General features: G+C 48.5%; 1 protein-coding gene across 1 annotated transcript in view; it reads right to left on the reverse strand.

The window, feature by feature from the left end:
• Positions 1 to 20,239, reverse strand: part of LOC138299239 (E3 ubiquitin-protein ligase TRIM39-like) — a 115,078-nt gene extending 94,839 nt beyond the window's left edge. Inside the window, exon 1 of the mRNA XM_069237366.1 lies at positions 19,734 to 20,239. Within this exon, the coding sequence (XP_069093467.1) occupies positions 19,734 to 20,147 (414 nt within the window). The 5' untranslated portion in view covers positions 20,148 to 20,239. The remainder of the gene's footprint in view (positions 1 to 19,733) is intronic.
• Between the last annotated feature and the right edge of the window lie 1,666 nt (positions 20,240 to 21,905).

The raw sequence follows: 21,905 nt of genomic DNA on the forward strand, positions 1-21,905 counted from the left end.
CTGATTCCATGCACTCTGGGGGCTCCTTAGAGGACCCCCAGCATTGCACCTGCCAGCCTTCCAGGGTTTTCCATGCATTCCAAGCTGCTGCCACCCTTCAGACAGGTTTCTGCCCTCCTGCTGCTTGAACAGCTCAAGCCCAGGATGGCAGAACAAAGGATTTCCTTTGGGAGAGGGGGGTAGCATCCTCTCCCTTTCAAAACAGGTGTTACATGGCTTAAGAGGGGTAGCCTACCCAAGCCATTGGTATGCTTTGAAGGGCATATTTGGTGCCCTCCGTGCATAAACCAGTCTACATCGGTTCAGGGACCTCCAGTCCCAGCTCTGGCCTTAAGCTGGACAATGAAAAGGGGAGTGACCACTCCCCTGTCGATCACCACCTCAGGGCTGTGTCCAGAGCTCCTCCAGAGGGTCCCTGGGTTCTGACATCTTGAATCCAAGGTTGGCAGGGACCTCTGGAGCATCTGAGCGGCTAGGACAGGCAGGTGACGTCAGAGTCCCTTCCTGATAGGTGGTCACCTGTCTAGGTAACTAATCCCCCTTTCCGGGCTATTTAGGATCTCTCTCTTGGGTGGGTCCTCAGATTTGGGTTGCAAGATTCCAGCAGAACTCCTCTGCAACCTTACTTCGACTTCTACCCACTGGAACCACGACTGGACCCTCCAGGAACCGACAATCTGCATCCATGAAGAAGACTCTTCCTGCAACATTGTTTCCACAGTTCCTTTCAGCTTCTGCAACATTTCCTCGGCTGTGCATCCTCTGAGGGAAGAAAGTCTTCAGTATGCACTAGAAGGAAGAAGGAATCTCCCTTGGCGTAAAGGCGTCACTCCCCTGCATCCACAGGCACCTACTGCAACGAAGACAAGCTGCATGGAGCTCCTCTCATCCTGAGCTGCGTGGATCCTGCATCACAGGTGGTGATTCGGAGTAGTGCTCTTGGTCCTCACTGCCAGCTGTCCAACTTTGGTGAAGGTAAACCCTTGCCTTACCACGTATGACAGTACCCCCAAGCACTGCATCTCTTGCAGCTGCCAAGGCTTGTTTGCATTTCCTCCAAAAGATCTTCAGGCTACGTGTAGCTCCAGTCCCCAGTTCCTGCGACGCACAGCCCTCTGTGTCGTTCTCCTGAGGCATGGGACCTTTTTTCAGTCGTGCTGCGTGGGTTCTTCTGCGACTCCTGTGTCCCCATCCTGTGGGATTCCTGTGGGTGCTGTCTCTGCTCCTGTGGGCTCTCTCTATCGCTGAGGGTCCCCTCTGGCTCCCCCTCCTGGGTTGATCCATCCTGGGCCTTGCTGATCCCCAGCAGCTCCACTTTTCGAAAACGGCGACCTTTGCCAAGGCTTGTTGGTGGAGTTCCTGCACCAACCCCCAACTGCAATTCTTCGTCCTGCATGGGACATCGTCTGCATCCCTCAGGAACTCTTCACCAACTCAAACTGCAGTGCCAACCTTCATATCACGGTCGACCAACTCTGGCATCCACAGCTGGATGGGTAGTAGCTCCTACTCCTCCTGGACTTACAGATTAATTAATTCATACCATTGTCCAGCATCATTAAATCAAGCCAATGAGTCCACACTATGACCCTCATTACAACATTGGCGGTAAAAGCCGCTTACCGCCGTGCAGAAGACCGCCAACACACCGCCGCGGAACTCCTCCACATCTATTATGACCCACAGCACGGAATCCGCCAAAATTGAGACACCCACACAAGTCCGCCACACCAAAGGTCAGTGATAAACTGGCGATAACAAAACCTCCACCGTCACGCCAACAGAAATACGCCCACACTATCACGACACACGAATCCACGCGGCGGTCTTTCAACCACGGTATTCCATTGGCGGTACACACCGCCGCGCTCAAAATACACACACTTGTACAAAACACTACCACATTGGACAATTCGAAACATGCACACCTGATACACATACACAAACCACTCCCACACACCCAATTCAATATAAAACACACACACCCACATCACCCACAAACCCCTACGACCAAAAATCCCGAACGAAGGCCAGAGAGAGAGACACCACAAACAACTACCAAGCATCCACAGGCACACAATACCATCACCCACAGAACTTCCACGCACCTCACACAACACACCACTAAATATCACCCCACCTATCACTACACACACCACCCCACACATCACCCACACCACCCCATGGCACGGCAAAGACACCCCAGGTTCTCTGAGGTTTAGCTCAGGGTCATGGTGGAGGAAATGGTCCGGGTAGAGCCACAGCTATTCGGATCACAGGTGCAGCACACCTCCATAGCTAGGAAGATGGAGCTATGGCGCAGAATCCTGGGCAGGGTCCGCAGTGGGACAGCACCCAAGAAATTAGGATGACATCAGGAAGAGATGGAACGACCTACGGGGGAAGGTGCGTTCCGTGGTCTCAAGACACCACCTTGCAGTTCACCGGACTAGCGGCGGACCCCACCTCCTCTCCCACAACTAACAACATGGGAGGAGCAGGTCCTGGCGTTTCTGCATCCTGAGGGCCTCGCAGAAGTAGATGGAGGAATGGACTCTGGTAAGTCAAATCTTAACTATTACATCCCCCACCCTACCTGCATGCCATCACATACCCCCACCCTCACCACTCCTACTCCTCACAAATATTCCACTATCACAACCCACACATCCCAACACCAAGCCCTGCATGCAACAACAAAGCATGGACACCATCACCAAAGCATGCCCACTGCACATACCCATACACCCACCAAACCATCATCACACAAGGTCCTACACATCCACACTTCCTTCACCACCCCAACAACAACTGAACACCAGGAGGGACACTGTGGCACAACAAGGGGCCCCCTGACGCTAGCATGGACGATGAACTGCCCACCACCTCCGCCGGCGCTAGTGGACAGGAGGCACCGCCACAGGACCACCACACCAGCACCCCACCCCCTGCAGAGGGAGAACCACCCCGCAAACGGTCCCTGAGATCCAGGACAAAGACAGAGAATGATGCCAAGACCCCGCCAAGAAATGAGACCACCCTGAATTTCATCCTTCTGTCCCACGTTGTCACCCTGTCCATCCTTAAACTGCCCCAGCTCCACTTCCTATGCCCATTTGGGCAATGGACATTCCTCCACCATCACCCCTCACCATTTTACAACCCCGTCCAATATTGAGCACTTAAATAAACACCCTTGAAGCACAAAACAATCTGGAGTCAGTCTGTGATTTCGGAATAGTGTATTAGCAATTACTGAGGCAAAATGCTCTTTCAATTGTAATGTCAACATACCTATGTCACACAGCTCTAGTCCATGAGGAATCAAAGCAGATGTCACACAGTGGGACCCACATCTGTGAAATCGTAAGGGAAAGTGACAAATCAGTGACCATACACTGGGTGAAAACGACAGACAGTAGAGAGGTAGTAGTGTTAAAGTACATGTAGTAGGCAGGTTTGTATTCTTACCTGTGTCTCACTGGAAATATTGCAGGATCACCGAGTTCCTGTTGTCCATGTCCTCTTCTTCTGCTTCCTAGTCTTCACTGTCCACAGGCTCCACAGCTGCAACAACACCGCCATCTGGACCATCCTCCTGCAGAAAAGGCACCTGTCGTCGCAAAGCTAAGTTGTGAAGCATACAGCAAGCTACGATGATCTGGCACACCTTCTTTGGTGAGTAGAATAGGGATCAACCTGTCATATGGAGGCACCTGATGATCCACCTGTCATATGGAGGCACCTGAACCTGGCCTTCAAGCGGCCGAAGGTCCGCTCTATTATCCTCCGTGTTCACCCATGGGCCTCATTGTAGCGTTCCTCTGCCCTTGTCCTGGGATTCCTCACTGGGGTCAGTAGCAATGACAGGTTGGGGGTAACAAGAGTCACCTGCAATTGGCGAGGGACAACTGTAAGACACACACTAACCTGGAGTGATATCCCCAGACCCAGACAACCATTCCCACTGACTTCCTTCCAGGTGCTCACCTAATAGCCACACACGGTGCCTCTGGAGTTGACCCATCACATAAGGGATGCTGCTATTCCGCAGGATGTAAGCGTCATGCACTGAGCCGGGAGAACTTGGCATTCACATGGGACATGTACTGGTCTGCCAAACACACCATCATGGAATGATAACTCTTCCGGTTTCTGTACACCTATTCACTCCTGTGGGGGGGACCAAAGCTACATGTGTCCCATCAATGGCACCTATGATGTTGGGGATATGTCCCAGGGCATAGAAGTCTCCTTTCACTGTAGGCAAATCCTCCACCTGAGGGAAAACGATGTAGCTCCGCATGTGTTTCAGCAGGGCAGACAACACTCTGGACAACACGTTGGAAAACATAGGCTGGGACATCCCTGATGCTATGGCCACTGTTTTTTTAAATGACCCACTTGCAAGGAGATGGAGTACTGAGAGCACCTGCACTTGAGGGGGGATTCCTGTGGGATGGCGGATAGCTGACATCAGGTCTGGCTCCAACTGGGCACACAGTTCCTGGATTGTGGCATGGTCAAGCCTGTAGGTGATGATTACATACACAGGACAATAAGAGACATTTGGTCATCAGGGTTATAGCTGGGGCCATTGGTTTTACTTATGTCACATTTAATGAAGGTGAGACAGTCTTGATTGCATACAAATCACACCTGTATTCCGCTGCAGAACAACGTTTTGCACCCACGGAGAAAATTCTCACTGCCGCACAGATGGCTGTAATTAAAGAAAGACCACTTGCCCAAGGAAAACGCATTGTTGTCGTTTCTCCTATTCCGGCCCTAGAGGCTGTTACAAAAGCTAGCGTCCCGAACGCAAAAGCACTTCATCCACGATGGATACAATGGGCTACGTCTTTAACAGTCACTGTTTTAGACTACCTTTTGGACCCAAAGTTACAAACGCAAGAATTTCTACAATATGAAGTAGAATATCCAGTTCCCGCTGACACCTTGCCTATTGATCAATATCATGTAGTCATGTACACCGATGGCTCTGCGCAACCAGCGATTGGCACTAAACATCAATATTCTGCTGCATGTGCGGTCGTGAGCGGCTTATATGGAGGGGGAGAAATTCTGTCCCCAACATACCTATACACAGACCTTAGGGGATTGTACAGCACAATTGGCTGAGCTAAAAGCTCTACTAATGGCACTGGAACATACAGATCCGACACAGTTCACACTGATTGTTTGTGATTCATATTATTGCGTCCAGTCTTTTAATGAATACCTGCATTACTGGCACTTGAATGGGTTCAGAGGTTCAAAAGGTAACACCATAAAACACAGACTACTGTGGGGGAAGGTAGCAGACCTGAAAGAGACGCTACCCAAAGTCCATGTTGTGCACACACTTGGACACCAGCGTGTGGGAATACACATTGCTGGAAATACTTTGACTGATGAAGCCGCAAAGTCGGCAATGGCAGTCGCCACTGCAGCTGCAGTGACTCATTCGAGTTCCAAACCAGACACAAACATTATGGCTGCCATAAAAGCTACGGTTGATGGTACGCCTTATCCTAAAGGATTTCCTAATAAATATCAATACTTGATGTGAAGTATGCTGAACGCTGAAGATAAAATTCCAGGCGTAGGCGTACGGGACATCCCCAATAAAGATGTAAGACCACAATTGATTAAAGCAGCACATGAAGGGGTGGCATCTGCACATGCTGGCGTGGCAGCTACTATTTCACTCTTGCAGGCCCGTTATTGGTGGCCTGGTCTCTATAAAGAAACTAAGCAGTATGTCCTTTGTTGTGCCATCTGTCAACAAATTAAAGTTTCCACAGCTAAGCACCCGCCGCAGACACCCCTCTTAATCGTAAATAGACCATTACAATGTGTGTACTTGGATCATTGCGGTCCATTAACACCTGATAGTGCAGACAAATATATAATAGTCGCTGTTGATTCCTGCTCCAGATTTGTGTGGGTGTGGCCACAACACTCGTCTGATGCTCGGACTGTTATTAAAGATTTGCGAGTCTTTGTCGGTACATATGCAGTTGCTGCATTCCATTAGGACCAGGGCCCTGCCTTTGCCTCAAGGGCAAATTCTGTTGTGGAGCGATTAAACCACGATTTAAACCAATCCTTAATGGCCAGAGTCTTAGGTACGGGTCGTAGTTGGCTAACCCACCTGTATGGAGTTCAGAGAGCACTAAATAACCTGCCTAGAAGGTCCCTGGGGGGTTGTACTTCATATGAGTGCCTGTTCGGAACACTAAAGTTTGTTCCGGATCTTGACGGTCCTGGTGTGGAGGCGGCGGAAACACCTTTTGACATAAATTATTGTGTCACTGTTTTACAGGAATTACAGCAGTTCCGTGAAGATAACTCTTCTAAAAGTGCTGCCTCCATAGGAATTAAGGATGTGCCAGTAACACCTACCGGCTGGATTCCCAGTGTTTGGGATCTTGTGCATGAAAAGGTCGCAGTGAAAAAAATAATTTGGCCCTTCTTATCGAGCACCAGTCCCTGTGTTGGGGATACACGGTACCAGAACTGTTATTCTACCACCGTTGCCAGGTGCCAAAGAAAACTGCTTTGTTTCCATTGACAATGTCAAGCTACAACATGTGGCCGATTCTACAAAGTCAACCAAGAGGAACGTCCAGTAGTTCCCGAATCCCTCTCACTACTGGAGAAGAAGTTCCGCCTCAAGTTGTTTATACCAACACTGATGCCTATCAGAGCTTGGGGAGGGTGGATGATGATGATCTTGCATTGGTTCCACTAACAAAAAGCAACTTAGAAACATTTGATCAAGTCACTATGACTACAAGCCAGACGGATGGTGCTGTCTACTGTGTACCGCCACAGGAAACACCAACACCTCCATTGACTACGGCAACGCCTTTTGCACAAACTGCTTCTGGTTACTTTGCAGACAACAACGACGGTCTATCGGACTCGTTTGCCTCTTCGACTGCTGACCTGTCAAGTACACGTAAGCTGATACATTGGCTTAAAGAAACATACTTCGTTTTTCCATGGAACTATGTATGGCTTTCCTTGACTGTCCTAGCCTTCCTGCTTTGGATTGGTTTTGTCGTTACTTTCTTCTTGTTAATACATGGTCATTTTCTTCCCGAGAGATCAGCGGTTGCACAGGTGGAGGAGGTTCTGAAATCACACTTTCCATCAGATAAGATTAGAAGAGACTTGTCTTTCGTGAACATTTCTGCAGTGCCAATTCCTGATGGGATTGTGTGGGACAAAGTAATGTTTGATATATATGGTCCCACTGAGATTATTCAAATACAGTATGTGTTAAAGTTATCTATGAACGATATAGTTATACCAGGCATTGTATCTGATGATTGGGAAGTGAAAACAGTTGATTCAATGATGACAGAATTGCAATATTATACTGTCTATGAAAATGAAGATGTTTACCAGTTTAAAGAAAATGATGGTGACATGTTTTGCTATAATTATTATGGGCACCACTTCATACATAAAGCGAGCAGTCCAACAATGATATTTGATTATACACAATGGGAACATTGCCCAACTCCCCCGCAAGGGAGTTCAAAAACTTATTTTGAAAAATGTGCGTATTTTTCTGGGCATCATCAAAAAAATGCTGAGTCATATTATTTTAAGGTAACTCTGACTAGGGATAAACATATGTTATTGACACAAAATTTATATATTCTGACTCCTTTGTTTCCTGGTTATCAATTGAGGGTTATGAATATTGGTCAAAGGATGTTGATCTGAAAAGTATTTCAGGAACAAAGAATTGGCAGACTAAGGGTAGAGAAACATTGTTTAGAGCATGTCTCATCCCCGTACAAATGATTTTTAAAAATGAAACAGTACAACAGACAAGTTGTTTGGGCTTAGCAACAATTAGAGAATTAAAGATGCCCAGTATACCTGCCCCTGCAAAATTGAATAACTGGCAAAAACACACGAATGCAACATTTAGTGAACTTAATGAGTGGGTCCAGAATGGTACGTTTAATGCTTCACTGATACGTCCAGGCGGGTGGTTATTGTGGCCAATAGATACCAACTGTGTCATCAACGTTTTGTCACCTCCTCGGGGGGTTTCCGAACGAGTAGGTCAGACCCTCGCTATATCTCACCAGAACATGCTGAAATAATTACAACATATAGGGGGTCATTCTGACCCTGGCGGCCGGTGACCGCCAGGGTCACCGACCACGGGAGCACCGCCAACAGGCTGGCGGTGCTCCCGAGGGCATTCTGGGCGGTTCAGCCGCGGCCAGAAAGGGTAAACCGGCGGTCTCCCGCCCTTGTGAATCCTCCATGGCTGCGGAGCGCGCTCCGCAGCCATGGGGATTCTGACACCCCCTACCGCCATCCTGTTCCTGGCGGGAGGGCCCCGCAAAGTATTTCAGTGTCTGCTAAGCAGACACTGAAATACGCGACGGGTGCAACTGCACCCGTCGCACCCCTGCAACTACGCCGGCTCAATTCTGAGCCGGCGTCCTCGTTGCAGGGGCATTTCCTCTGGGCCGGCGGGCGCTCTTTTGGAGAGCGCCCGCCGGCCCAGAGGAAATGTCTGAATGGCCGCCGCGGTCTTTTGACCGCAGTGCGGTCATTCAGCGGCGGTACCTTGGCGGACGGCCTCCGCCGTCTGCCAAGGTCAAAATGACCCCCATAGTGTAGGAAAATTGTGCCAACGGTGGCTAAAATCATCCTCACTAGATGCAGTTAAGACACATCTCAGTCTCCTGTCTAACGACACTGACTTACAAGATTTTTTGTCATGCCCAAAGATACCACGTAGGAAGTGTTTCTTGTATGAGGTATACAATGAAATATGGAAACTGTCACAGCAAGAGGCTGCAGCCCGGTTAAGGCAGATAGATCAGGAAAATCTGTAAAAGGCATTAGCTGTTGTGGATAATGGGATTCACACCTTGTCCGACCGGATATATACAATTAACAACATTGTTTCTTCTGCTATAGACATTATATGATCTGATATGTCTTCTTTATATCATGGACAGAGTCAGACAAGGTCCATTATGCAGTTGGGTTGGACACTTCAGACATTGAAGGCAGGTCGCGTTCCGTGGCAGCACATCAGTGCCAGGGAAATATATTTTTCCTTTAATTTGACGCGACAACAACAACTAATGGCTAAAAAGGAGGCGACTTATGTCATGCTTAACATTGAAAAGATAGAAAGATTGCCTTTTACCGTGGCCGAGATTCCTTCAGCAGAGTAGTTGATACACGGGGTTATTAATCTGCCTATTTCTACATTACAATTCACTTCTTGTTTGAAACTTGTTCCGGTAGGCAGATATGAAAAGTTGGGAGATAGTTACATCCATGAAGTGTGGGAGCTTCCCTTCTCGTACAAATGCCTCTAGAGCATGAAAGAGGTCTTTCTTAGCGGTACTGAATGCAAGACTTCAGTCAGCCATTCGATGATTTGTAAGCAGCTGTCCTTGCATGGGGCGTGTAATGCCTCTGTTGCGAACTTGGCTTGCTATCTGAAGGGAGTTCCAGTCCCCTTGATTAAACGCACGTTCCAGGTGCTTTCAAACGGCAGCTACGTCCTCCTCAATAGTGATGACTGTTGTGGCATGCGGGCCGGAATAGTTGACGTTGTTTCGGTCACGAAGGTCGTTACATTGTGCGGGAACGTGTTGTTTCCCCTCACTAAATTTAGGGAGGTAGCAGATTACTGGCCTCACATTGCTACTTACAAGGTGAATTTTGACAAGTTAAGTAGATTGAAGGCTTTATTGTTTCAGAAGCATGTGGCCCTTACATCTGCACGCGAGACCTACGCACTCCAGGTGGCAAGGTCATCGGCGGAAATACAGTCCCTGTTAAATACGACCTTTCCGAGACACTTTGGTGAACTCGTGGGACGTATATTTAATGCGTCCAGCACAGCTGGATTAGCAAATTTTTTCAAAGCTGTTGGTATTGGTTTTGTTCACACCTTTTCCTCTATATTCGGTTTAATACCTTTGGCTATTCATTCAATTTTCGAAAGCATTTTTGGGGGATTTCCAATAACTTTGGCTTTATTAGCCGGCATTTTGCTGTTGCTGTTGTTTTTCCGCAATGGCTGTCCTGCCGCAACAAGTACAAATGAAGGCGCTCCCATCAGCACAGCTGTGTCGTGAAAGCATGATGCAGCAATTTGGAGCAACACTCCTGGAACATTTGGGGTGTGATTGGTCTCTGTCATTCAGACCGGTTTTGGATTGTGTGCAGCCCGTGTTTCATGCCGTTGGTGCTCTTTTTAACATGCACTGGAAGTTTGCCTCTCACAGCAACGCCCCTCAGTGATTGATGCTGATCTGTTGATGTTCTTGTTGAGGGTTCATTACCAGACATGCGCGCTACGGCTGCGTTTGCTCAGAGAAGCTGATTACGAGCTACCCTTCCTGGAGGAAGTAACCATTAACCCGTTCATAGGCACTGCACAGGATGCCGCCTTGGTTGACACTGGGGCTATGGAACACACCTGCTCCTTGGTGGTTTTTGGCATGGATTTACCAGTTTTGTCATCTGCCGAAGTGGAGAATCTCCTGCTTTCCATGACTGATGCTTGATTTGGAACTGTCCTAAAGTGACATTTTCTTTGAATTCGGCTTTTGGCTGCATGCTCATTTAAAAAAAAAAAAAAAGCCAAATAGTATGCTTGTGTATCCTCTTGACTTGTTAAAATTAAGTTGGTTTTTACATTTATTTTAGCTTAGGGCATTTTAGCTTTGGCTTAAACCACTTTCTACCGATAAGGGGAGGGTGTAGTGTAGCCGGTTTTAATATAGCTTCATGCACGTTAGTTTAACATACTAGGCCGCTGTGCACTTTGCCCTAGATACATTTTATTCAGCTTTGCACTGTTATTTTACAATAACCAGTTTTTACGGTCTTGTTTTAAATTCTTCTATCACACTGTTTTGCTTAGTTCAGCACTGTGTTCTCAAATAATGCATTCTTGATCGCTCTGTGCTTCAGTCAAGGCTACAGTCTGGTACATTGCCGGTAGACGTGGTAGAAGTTTAGTCTCTAGCATTCGTAGAAAATACACATCCTTACGTAGGGACATTTTCTTAGAACATCTGTGTGCTAGTTATAAAAACACTTCCTAGTCCTAGTGCACATCAAGAGGGAGATTCCAGCCAGGAACCTACAACTAGATGCTGAATGCCCCGTTGCAGGTGCTGATGCAGATTACAGGCCTTTGTTCAGGTATGAGGGTTGATGTCCTCCCGGGGGAACCTGAAAGGCAGGCTTAGAGCTTCACATGCTGTGCTCGAACTATAACTTAGAGAGGAAATAATCTAACTGCACTATGATAGCCTTATTCTTGTGTTTCACTCTCATCGCTACCATTTCAATCTTACTGTGTTGTGCAGTTCTGGTTATTGCAGCTCACGCTTTGCTATCTAAAATGCAGTTGTTTTAAAACTTAAACTGCCTTTGTCATTTATATATCAGACCGCACTGTTTATGAGAGAACCGGTTGTGACCTGAGTGACCACGACTTCCCTGATAAGTACTAAGATGTCATGCGCTCGGCTGCCCAATTGTCTCTTTCATTTGGGAGAGATGAGGAACTGCTAGTTAGCCGGAGCAAAACCCGGATTTAGAGTGACAAGTGTCATCCACTGTGGGTCAGACTCAGTCCCCCATACTGTGAACGATCTTGCCGCTCAAAATCCAGGATAATGAGAGCCTACGCGACAGACTAATTTCTACCTAGGCTATAACAGAGCACTGCATGTTAAGCTCTAGTTTTGCCCTTCATGTTTCCCTGGGAAGACATCAATCCCCATACCTGAGCGAAGGCCCGAAGTCTGCATAAGCAGCTGTAACGAAGCGTTCAGCAATCAGCATACAGTTGTGGTCCTCTGGCTGGAATCTCCCTCTAACACATAAGGGACAAGGAAGTGCTTTTATAATAAAACAGCTGATGTTCTGAAAAAATGTCCCTACGTAAGGATGTGTATTTTTCTATGAATACCAGAGACAAAACTTTTACCACATTCACCGGCAACCTATCTTACTGCAGCGTTGAAAGAAGCACAGAGTGAACAAGAATGTCTTGTTTGAGAACGTAGTGCTGGCCTAAGCAAGAACAGCTAGATAGAGAGAAATAAAACAAGACCGCAAATGTGGCTATTGTTAAAATAATAAACGAAGCTGAATAAAATATATCTAGGTTAAAGTGCACAGCAGCAGGCCGACTGTGCTAAAATAACATGCATGGAGCTATAACTAAAATGGCTACACAACAGGACCTTGGATAGTTCTTTTGTGCGCCCCATCCTAAGGATGCTAGGTAACGATCTCCCGGAGTCCTCTAGGATTCTTTCCCACAGCTTCACTGACACACACCCCTGGATTATTTTACTCCTGATTTCTTCGGTCTCATCCACAAACCCGCACGTGCTGGCTCGTTCTTTAAGCCTCATATAGAATGAGTCTATTGTTTCTTTGGCTCGTTGTCTGGCCTGCCGGAATATGAAACGTTCATAATTTGCGTTAGTCATGGGTTTGCAATGTATGTTTAGGGCCGTTATGAGGGTCTGGTGTGTTTTGGGGGTGGCCTCTGTGAGATTTTTTTTGAGATTTTGTACATGTCTTTTCCACACAGGTGCAGGGTCTTGGCCCTCTTCTGGGTGTTCTCAACTTTAGTGGCATAAAAAAAGAGTAGGACTCCTTCGACCCAGTCTTTCCATCTGGGCACTTGTGCGGACGGGGACCCTTCCATGACAAAAAGCTTGATAGATGGGAAGGTGGACATTTTTGATAAGTGCGAGCTGCGCGTCTTGTAACTTTTCTGTGGCAGGTGTACTGTAATATACAATGTCTCACCTCCCTAGTATGTTCACCAGCAGCAGTGGTGAAGGGATGAGTCCCGATGCGCTTTGTGGTCTCATTTTATTATATATATATATTTTTTTTTTTAGGACCCTTTTTGCCAGTCTCATGTTGCAGGTGGATGAGGTTCACGGAGCTTCTAGTCTGTGATGCCCTCTGTTTTAATTTTTTATTGTATTTAACCGGCAAGTAGGTGCTGCTAGGACAGGTTGTGGAATCTGCTGATTCATGACCAAAAACACCTGCCTGGAGGTGTCAGCACGGTCGTGTTGAGATGAACATGTAGAGAGAGGCTTTTTCACAACAGCTGGCAAGGCAATGGTGGTAAGTGTTACGTTTAGTCATGGACTCAACCATGACGTCCACACTGGAAGGGAGATGTTAGGCACCCTACAGTGTTAGGCACCATTGGTTTAGTCGGTGACGCAACCGACAGTAATAAAAGGGACTCTGGGGTTTTCCCGCCAGTCCGAATCCGTAACCAGTGCGTTCATTATTACCCCCACATGGCCACTCATTTACACCCACCAGAGAACTCAACAGTAAGTACTACTCAAGGAGCCTGTATGCAAGTGCACGCGTTGGGCTGGTCCACTCGGGGCTGATGGACAGCGTCGTCAGTACAGGAAGTGGGCTGCCCAGTTGAGGCCACAGATGTAGGGCGAGGGCCTGGGAGAAGTGGGAGTGCACAGATACGCATGTGATACGAGCACCGCTACAGGGAATGCGGCTGCCACGGCGTGGTGTCAATCTGTGAGTGTCTTCCTACCCCTTGTCACCAATGTAGTGTTGTGGCTCTTTGTTGTGGCACGTGGCTGCAGGCGCGCGCAAATTACACTCGGGACACTTTGCTGTGGTGCACGCGGGCCAGGCAGGCAGATTCGCTCTCTCGCTGGCGCCACGGGAGTGTCCTGCCTGCTGGCACTAGTTAATTTTATAATCTTACCCCATGTGACCTCTGGGCTCCTTACATCATGTATACATACAAGGGGAGGTGGGCTGGCCTCCCCTATGTTGCGTACCGGGTTTAGGCCAGGTGCGCTTCATCAGAGCCTGTCACGGGCTCGGGTGGAAAAATGACACAGGACACAGCCTTGCTTTCACACTCTGCCTGTTGGCGCCAAACCAACCGTTCCTTTTTATTACCTTTGTTACCATGACCTCTGGACGCAACCAAAATATGCCTTGCATCACAGGGTTGTTCTCACCCTGTAACCGGCTGACTTTCCGATCACCCCTCTGTCCTGGTACATCCCATGCTTCCCAACATAACATTCCTCCTCAACTTTAAATGGAAATACAACTTCAAAACCATAGCTTGACACATCAAACCTAGTGTTAGAAAACATCACAAGCACATTTGAATAAACAACGCACATGTGTTGGCAGCACATGGTTCAGAACATTTTCACCTATGAACATACACAGTCTTTCAGTCTCACCGGGGCAGAGGTTCCGGGTTGCAGATTGTAGCTGTCCAGACCTTGTTTGGGTGTGACATCAGAGGCCACAACCTCAGAGGGTTTTTCAAAACCTCTCTCGCCGTCACTCCGATCAGTCTCACTGCTTTGGGCTGCACCCGCTCCATCCTGTACCTCTCTGGTTTGCTGGGCGCTCCTTGGTAGGCAGACATCCCCAGACGAGGAGGGTGTTGTGAGCTCTTCATTTCCCCCCATGCCTGTCTCTGCCATTTCACTCGACTTGTGTGCCTCCCCTTTACAGTGGTATCGTTCGAAACAGGAAATGTTCCTGGTTAACTCCTCAGCATTTCTCCTGACAGTCACAAGGGTGCCGCTCACCCTGACAACTGCCAGCGGATTGGGCTCAAAAAGAGTCTTGAACTTTCCACCTGGATGTCTGTTCTTCAGGAGAACCAAATCTCCCACTTGCAAGTCTGTCACACGAGCTCGTCGGTTTTTCGACATCCGGTCATTCTGTGTTTGTCTATTTCGTAGCCTTACTTCCGCTTGGTCCTGAGTTGTCGTGGAACCAACTATCTGAGGGATGGTGTCTCTCACCTCCCTTCTCATGCAAATTTAACTTGGGGACACTCCGGTCGTGCTGTGTGGCGTCAAACGATATTCTATCAGGAACTCAAAAATGGCACAGTCCACGTTCCTCCCTTGTGCTACTGCAATTCGCAACACTTTGTTTAAAGTCCTCATAAAACGTTCCACTTATCCATTGGCTTGTGGCTACCACGGAGTAAGTTTACGGTGATGAACTGCATGCGAAGCCAGATAGGAGGCAAACTCATGGCTTGAGAATGGGGGGCCATTGTCAGTTCTCAATTCCTGTATAATCCCGTGGGTGGCCATGATCTTTTCCATACATGGTATGACCTTTTCTGTGATGGTGGATGCCAGTAGTTCCACTTCAGGATGCTTCGAAAAATCGTTCATTACGAACAACATATGCCGTCCATCCGGTAAGCTGCCTAGATCCGCGCTGGCTCTCTGACATGGAATGGATGGGATGAGCTCCGTGATGATGGGTGGCGGGGTGTCCGCCGTCCCCACCATTTGGCACACGTGGCACTGCTGTATCGTCTGTTCCACCCTGGCATCCAGATCCGGAAACCACACTTTGTTACACAACCTTGCTTTAGTCTTTACCATGCCTTGATGGGCAGCATGAGCCAACTCCACCGTTCTTTGTCGCAGACTCTCGGGGATGACGATGACCTCGTAGTAGACATTCTTCATAGGACACTGCCAACTCCTTTCGAACGCAGAGTAAGGCCTGCAGGGCAGTACTCTCTTCCACAGTTCTAAGAGACAGATTTTCCTTCAGCCGATGCCATCTCCCATCACTGATGCATGACATAGCCATCTGTAGAACCTCATCATTTCGAGTGGCCTCCTGTATCTCCCTCAATGACATGGGTAGCGGCCTAGACCTCTCCATCACTAACTGTACATAATCCTCGACACTTTCTGCTTCTTCTTCTTCCCGTGCTGTGACAGGCCTGGGACAGACATGGGATTCTGAGTGCCCGGGCGGTATACCACCGAGAACTGATATCCTTGTAACTGCAGAACCCATTTCTCAATTCTGGAGGGGGGCTGTGACGCTGTCTTGTTAAACAACGGTATGAGGGGTTTATGATCCGTACATATCCTGAACGATGACCATAGATGTACAAATGATAGTGACGACATCCCCAGTTTACCGCCAGTGCCTCCTTTTCGATATGGAAATATTGTTGCTCCGTCGTGGTCAATGCTCTGCTCGCATAGGCCATAGGTGCCTTTAGCAGGGTCAAAGTATACCAATGTGGTTTCCGCAGATAGTGTCTGCTTGGTTGCTTGGAACGCCGTCTCCTGTGCCAAATCCCATTCCCACGGAGTGTGTGCCTTCGTGATTTCTCGCAATGGGGCCATGAGAGAGGTTAGGTTTGGAATTAATCTTCCGCAGTATGTCACCATGCTCAGAAAGCTGCGTACGCCTGAAACAGACGTGGGGGTCGGTGCTGATTTTATGTCCGCAACCTTCTCTGGGTCAGGCCTAACACCTTTCTCTGAAAAGTGATATCCAAAAAACGCCATGTCCTGTCTCAGAAACTCACACTTTTCTCTGTGTAGTGTTAGCCCATTCAGGTGCAAGCGTTGGAACACAGCTCGCAGTCTCTTTAAGTGTGTTTCTACCGTGGGAGCGTGCACCAAAATGTCGTCGCTCACATTGATGACACCCTCCAGACCAGCCAAAACACCTCTTATCGTGTCCTGAAACACTTCCGCCGCACTTGCAATGCCGAAACTCAGGCGCCGGTATCTCCTCAGCCCTACATGGGTAGAAAAAGTTGTTATTGCACGTGACTCCGGGGGCCAACATTGGTTGATGATACCCTGCATGCAAGTCCATCTTGGAGAACCACTTCGAGCCGCTGACTTCTGCCACTATGTCGTCCACCGTGGGTGTGAGATGGCGTTCCCTCCTGATGGCCACGTTTGGTAGGCGCATATCCACGCATATGCGTACCTCTCCTGGTTGTTTTGGTTTCCTCGTGACCACGATCGGCGACACCCACTATGTTGGTCCTTCCACTTTCTCAATAATGTCAGCCTCCTCGAGCTTCCTTAATTCCGCCTCCACCTGTGGTCGAAGGTGAAAAGCTATGCGTCTGTGTTTGAGGGCCACCGGTTCGATGGACTTGTCCATATGCAGCTTCACCTAACGATCTTTTAGGCAGCCAATTCCTTTGAATATGTCAGCATACTCTTCGTCGAGGCTCTCCAGTGCCTCTATGTGTATGCTGAATGCAAACACCACTAGTTTTAGCTCTTCAGCAGCACGGCAACTGAGTGGCATCCCAGTTCCTATTTTGGTGTCATATACTTTGGCTTGTGTGGTTGTCTCCTCATGAGTAATAGCTGTCGTAAAGACTCCTGCAAGGGGGAGTGGTGTTGTGGATCCAAACGCAAATACCTGTACTGCTGTGTGGCGAAGGGGGGGGGGGGGGGCGTATGTGGCATTTGATTGAATGTCGATTGAGCAAGTATATTGATCGAGACCCCAGTGTCAATTAGTGCTGTAACTTGATGGCCTGCCACCTTTACTTTGCCTTTGGGAATATTTTTTCTGGTATGGCTGCTGGGTTCTGTGGCATGAATGATGTATACTGTCTCTTCAGGCTCATCGTCATCGTCCATGTCGGGGACTACGTCAGGTTGTTGGATTGCTTTGGCAACATGACTCATCTTTTGCCTGTCCCCCTTGGATCTTGCTGCGGAACGACATACCTTGGCAAAATGATTTAATTTCCGACAGTTTGTGCATTGTTTCCCTATGGCCGGGCATTTGCCTTGATGTGGGAATGTCCCTCCACACATGTAGCATGATCGGTTTGTGTTTGCTGACTTTGTCTTGTCTTTTTTTTCTGTGATCCCTGAAGTGATGGCATTTACCGGCTTTGCCTTAATGGTTTGTGTGAGTGCCAATTCCATATGTGCTGCCCTTACTTTGGAGAGTTCTTTTGACCTTCCCATAGTCAACATATTTGCCATTGTCATGCCGGGCACCTGTAAAATGTGTTCTCTTAGTTTTGTAGAGTGACATCCTTGAATGAATTGCGCTCTTATTTCTTCCTTCGGGTCGGGTAGGGTACATGTGCTGGCTAGCTCTATCAGCCTTGCATAGAATGTGTCGACTGACTCATCCGGTAGTTGCCTAGCTTGCCGGAGGAGGAACCGATCATAGTCTGGGTTCGCCAGAGGTTCAAAATATGCTGTAATTGCGCATTTACGGGTTTGATAAGTGAATGGAGGTTGTTCTTCGGCCACGGACTTGCTGATTCTGTGGAGCATTGCACCACCCATATGCAGGAGCATCGGTCGTTGCCTGTCCGGGTCTAATGCAATAGCCGCAAAATAATTTTCTAGCCTCTCCACCCACGATTTCCATTTTGCGGCTTGAGCTGATGGGGGGCCTTCCATTATAAAAGGTTCTAAGATAGGGAAGGTGGCCATGTCGCTGTATGTATTGATTTTCTCTTTTTTTTATTTGTATTTTTTTAATTAAAGTGTACTGATTTGTCCTCATGTGCCCCACCGCAAAAACAGGAGTATGGGCGTTGCCTGTGCCCTCTCCGTGTTTCCACTCACCGGTGTGCCTGTGGCTGTGTGTACTTTTCTGGCTCTGTCCTGTTTCAGCTGTTTCGATGTCATCCAGGGGGCGGGGCCGCAGCTGTCTTTCAGCTCGCTGCCAAGTCCTCCACGTGCTGGGGACCGGATGCTGGTCGGGGTGGGGCCACGCCTGTTCCCACCTGTAGTGAGCCGGCTGCTCTCCAAAATGCCTCACCGGGCACAGACGCTGCTGCTCGAGCGACCGTAGCGTGAGGCGGCTCGTAGCCTGCCGGCCCTCGATCGCGTGTCGCAACCAGCCGCGTGGGTGCTCCAATGAGCCTCGGCGTCAGGCATCCGCTCTGCCCAGCCACTGCCTCGCAGCTTCGCACGCTGCGTGTTTGGTTACACCATTGCTCGGGGTCACCACCTTCATCGCCAATTTTGTTGCGTACCGGGTTTAGGCCGGGTGCGCTTGATCAAAGCACGTCACGGGCTCGGATGGAAAAATGACACGGGACTCAGCCTTGCTTTCACATTCTGCCTGTTGGCGCCAAACCAACTGGTCCTTTTTATTACCTTTGTTACCATGACCTCTGGACGCAACCAAAATACGCCTTGCGTCACAGGGTTGTTCTCACCCTGTAACCGGCTGACTTTCCGGACACCCCTCTGTCCTGGTACATCCCATGCTTCCCAGCATAACACCCTACACATGGAAACCATTTTATGGTATTGCCTGCGACCAGTTACATCACTGGCGTGACACTACAAAGGGAACAATCTGTGCACGTTACAGGCGCATCCGCCGAGTACAGATAAAAGTGAACAGAAGAAGTTACAAGCCACCAACGCAGATGAAAAGAAGTACTTGGCCATGAGACACTAATAAGAGAAGTATAGAAGGGAGAACAGGAAACAACCAATAGAAACGGAGGAAAAGTAAAGTGGAAAGCACACGGACCAATAAGAAGTGAAGGCAAGAGGTAAGTTACTTTTAAGATACATTAAATACAATGGAGTTCAGAAGCACAGCGTAAGCGCTGCACAGGCGAAACCTAAAACATTACCCAAAAGCAAAGTGGCAAATCACAGTTTAAAGGTTACTGGTTAAGGGCACACCCATTAGGAAGGTACTATTTCATGCAGTTTTTCAGTACATATGATTTTTATGCACTTGGTGAAGATTTCATTATATTATACAATATATATATATATATTACTAAAGTAGCCTAGAGCACCTGAATCTCAACAGACTCTGGAATCGGGAGCAACGTGTAGCCTGACTCCACCCTTAACCCAGCTCTATAGCACACATACCTTGTACTCCTGGGCAGCCTCTTGAATGGGGAGCACCGTGTGAGCCTTGTGATCACGTGACATGCTGCAGACCACACAGATGGGCTCCTGGTCATCCTCACAGAACAGTTTCAGTTTCTCTTCGTGTTCTCGGCACAGATTCGCCTCCTGGGGGGTCGCACTCGGTACCTGAAGCTGTTTGACGATTTCCACCACGTTCGCCAGCTGCCTGTTGGGCCGGAGGGTTTTGTTCTGAGACATCTTTCTGCACTGAGGACAGGGGAAGCCGTTTTGAAGCCCCTCCCAGTACCGAGTGACACAGGACAGACAGAAGGTGTGTCCACACTCCACGGACACGGGGTCTGTGAAATATTCCAGACATACGGAGCAGGTGGCCTCCTCCTTCAGGCTCCGGAGCTGGTTGGACGCAGCCATGTTCTACCTGAGGTGCACACGGTTGATAAAGTTTCCTCTCTCACAGTTTGTGAAGTGGGAGTGGCCGTCCCGCCTTCCTTCAGCCCCCCCCACCCGTGGTCACTGGCTGCTGCATGTGCACAGATCTATCCTGGGAGTGTCTGTAGCTGATCTGGGAGTGCTTTACAGTGGACCTTGAAATGTTTCGGGCCAGCTGCCGCAGAGCACAACAATGTCTGTAGCTGCGCTGGGATCGTGCGAAGCAGAACTGAATGTTCTGCCTCTAACGCTACAGCAGCGCTAATAGTACCCCGAATTTACCTGGGGCGATCAGGCCTATACTGGGGTGTCTGGAGGTGTCCCATTGAACCTGTACTGTGTGTCTACATCTGGGAGTGTCCGAGTCTGTGCCGCGAGTGCCTAAATCAATAAATGGGAGTGGTTGCATCTGAGCAAGTTGAGTCTGAGTACAGGCCGGGAGTAACTAAATATTAACTGTGAATGTCTGCATAATCCCGGCCTAGTTGCTCCTTGTCCTGTGCGACACCTTTTTCCTGTTTTGGCTCTTTAATGAACCGCGCTTTCCGTGCTGGGGCGCAATTGTAAAACCAAAACGACAGGAGCAGTTGACAGTGCCTTGCAGGGCACTGGGTTGTTTGCTGGTCGTGTGAGTGTCGGACTCTGTGGGCTCAGAGCCTGCAGCCTGACCTGGGCGAGGATCGTCCTCATTGCCCTTCAGTGGTCCCTCTGGTTGTCTTTCCTTCAGGAGTCCAGGCGAGCCTGCAGGGGTGAGATACTGAAGTCATGAGCTCCACAGTGCACCCACTGGGGTCTGAAAGCGCTCTCGGGCGTGTCAGAGGTGTGCGACTGCTAGTCTGCAAGGGGTGCTAGAGTCATTCAGATAACCTATGACTGTGCTGCTGTTATTTAGCATGTTTTGCATTTCCACCAGCATTTTTATTTGTGTTTGTCCTGCAGCCATGGCGGAGGACAAGCTCAGTATTCCTTTATCAATGGAGGTATTGTACTCCTGTAGACTGTATTTTTATAGCTCTGTCTGTATGCATAGGACAGTTATGCAGCACAAACAGCCTAAAGGCAGGGAAGCCCTGCACATGGTCAGAGATAAGCATAAAGTCAACGAGAAGAGGAGATGGAGCAGGGTTGAGAGCGCTCAATGTACTGTGATGTAGTGTTCTGTATAGGTGAGTCTTCCACTGTTTCCTAAATTGGACACGTGTTGGGGCTGTTCTGATGGATATGGAGATGTTTACATAGAAAAACCCTAGTGCCTTGTTTTTTCATTTTTGATACTTCTTAGTCTGCAGTCTGATGATGCCCTGGCTGCAGGTGGGCCAACATCCACCAGAGCTGGCGAGTGTGTCTGCAAGATAAGCAGGGGTCATGACAGCTTTATAAATGATACAGCTGGTTTTAAAAATGGTGCAGGCCGGCAAGAGGAACCAATGGAGTTCCACCACAATGGGGGTGATGTGATCATGTTCTTTGAGGCTCTGAATGAGATATGCTACAACATGTAGGATGCCGTTAGAGGCATCTGGGTTGCCATGGAGAAGGGAAATACCACCATCCAGATGTGAGAGTATGAGGTCTTGAACACCAGTTCTGAAATTACTTGTGGAAAAAATAGTATGACTTTCTTTAAAGGAGAGAAACAGTACTTTGATGTGTTTGGCAATGTCTTCTTTGAGGGAGAGGTTGGTGTCCAGGGTGAATCCAACTGATTTGGCATTCTGTGAAAGTTGACATGGACGTTAT

Source organism: Pleurodeles waltl, chromosome 6 (assembly GCF_031143425.1).
Source record: "Pleurodeles waltl isolate 20211129_DDA chromosome 6, aPleWal1.hap1.20221129, whole genome shotgun sequence".
In the NCBI taxonomy this organism is placed as follows: domain Eukaryota; kingdom Metazoa; phylum Chordata; class Amphibia; order Caudata; family Salamandridae; genus Pleurodeles; species Pleurodeles waltl.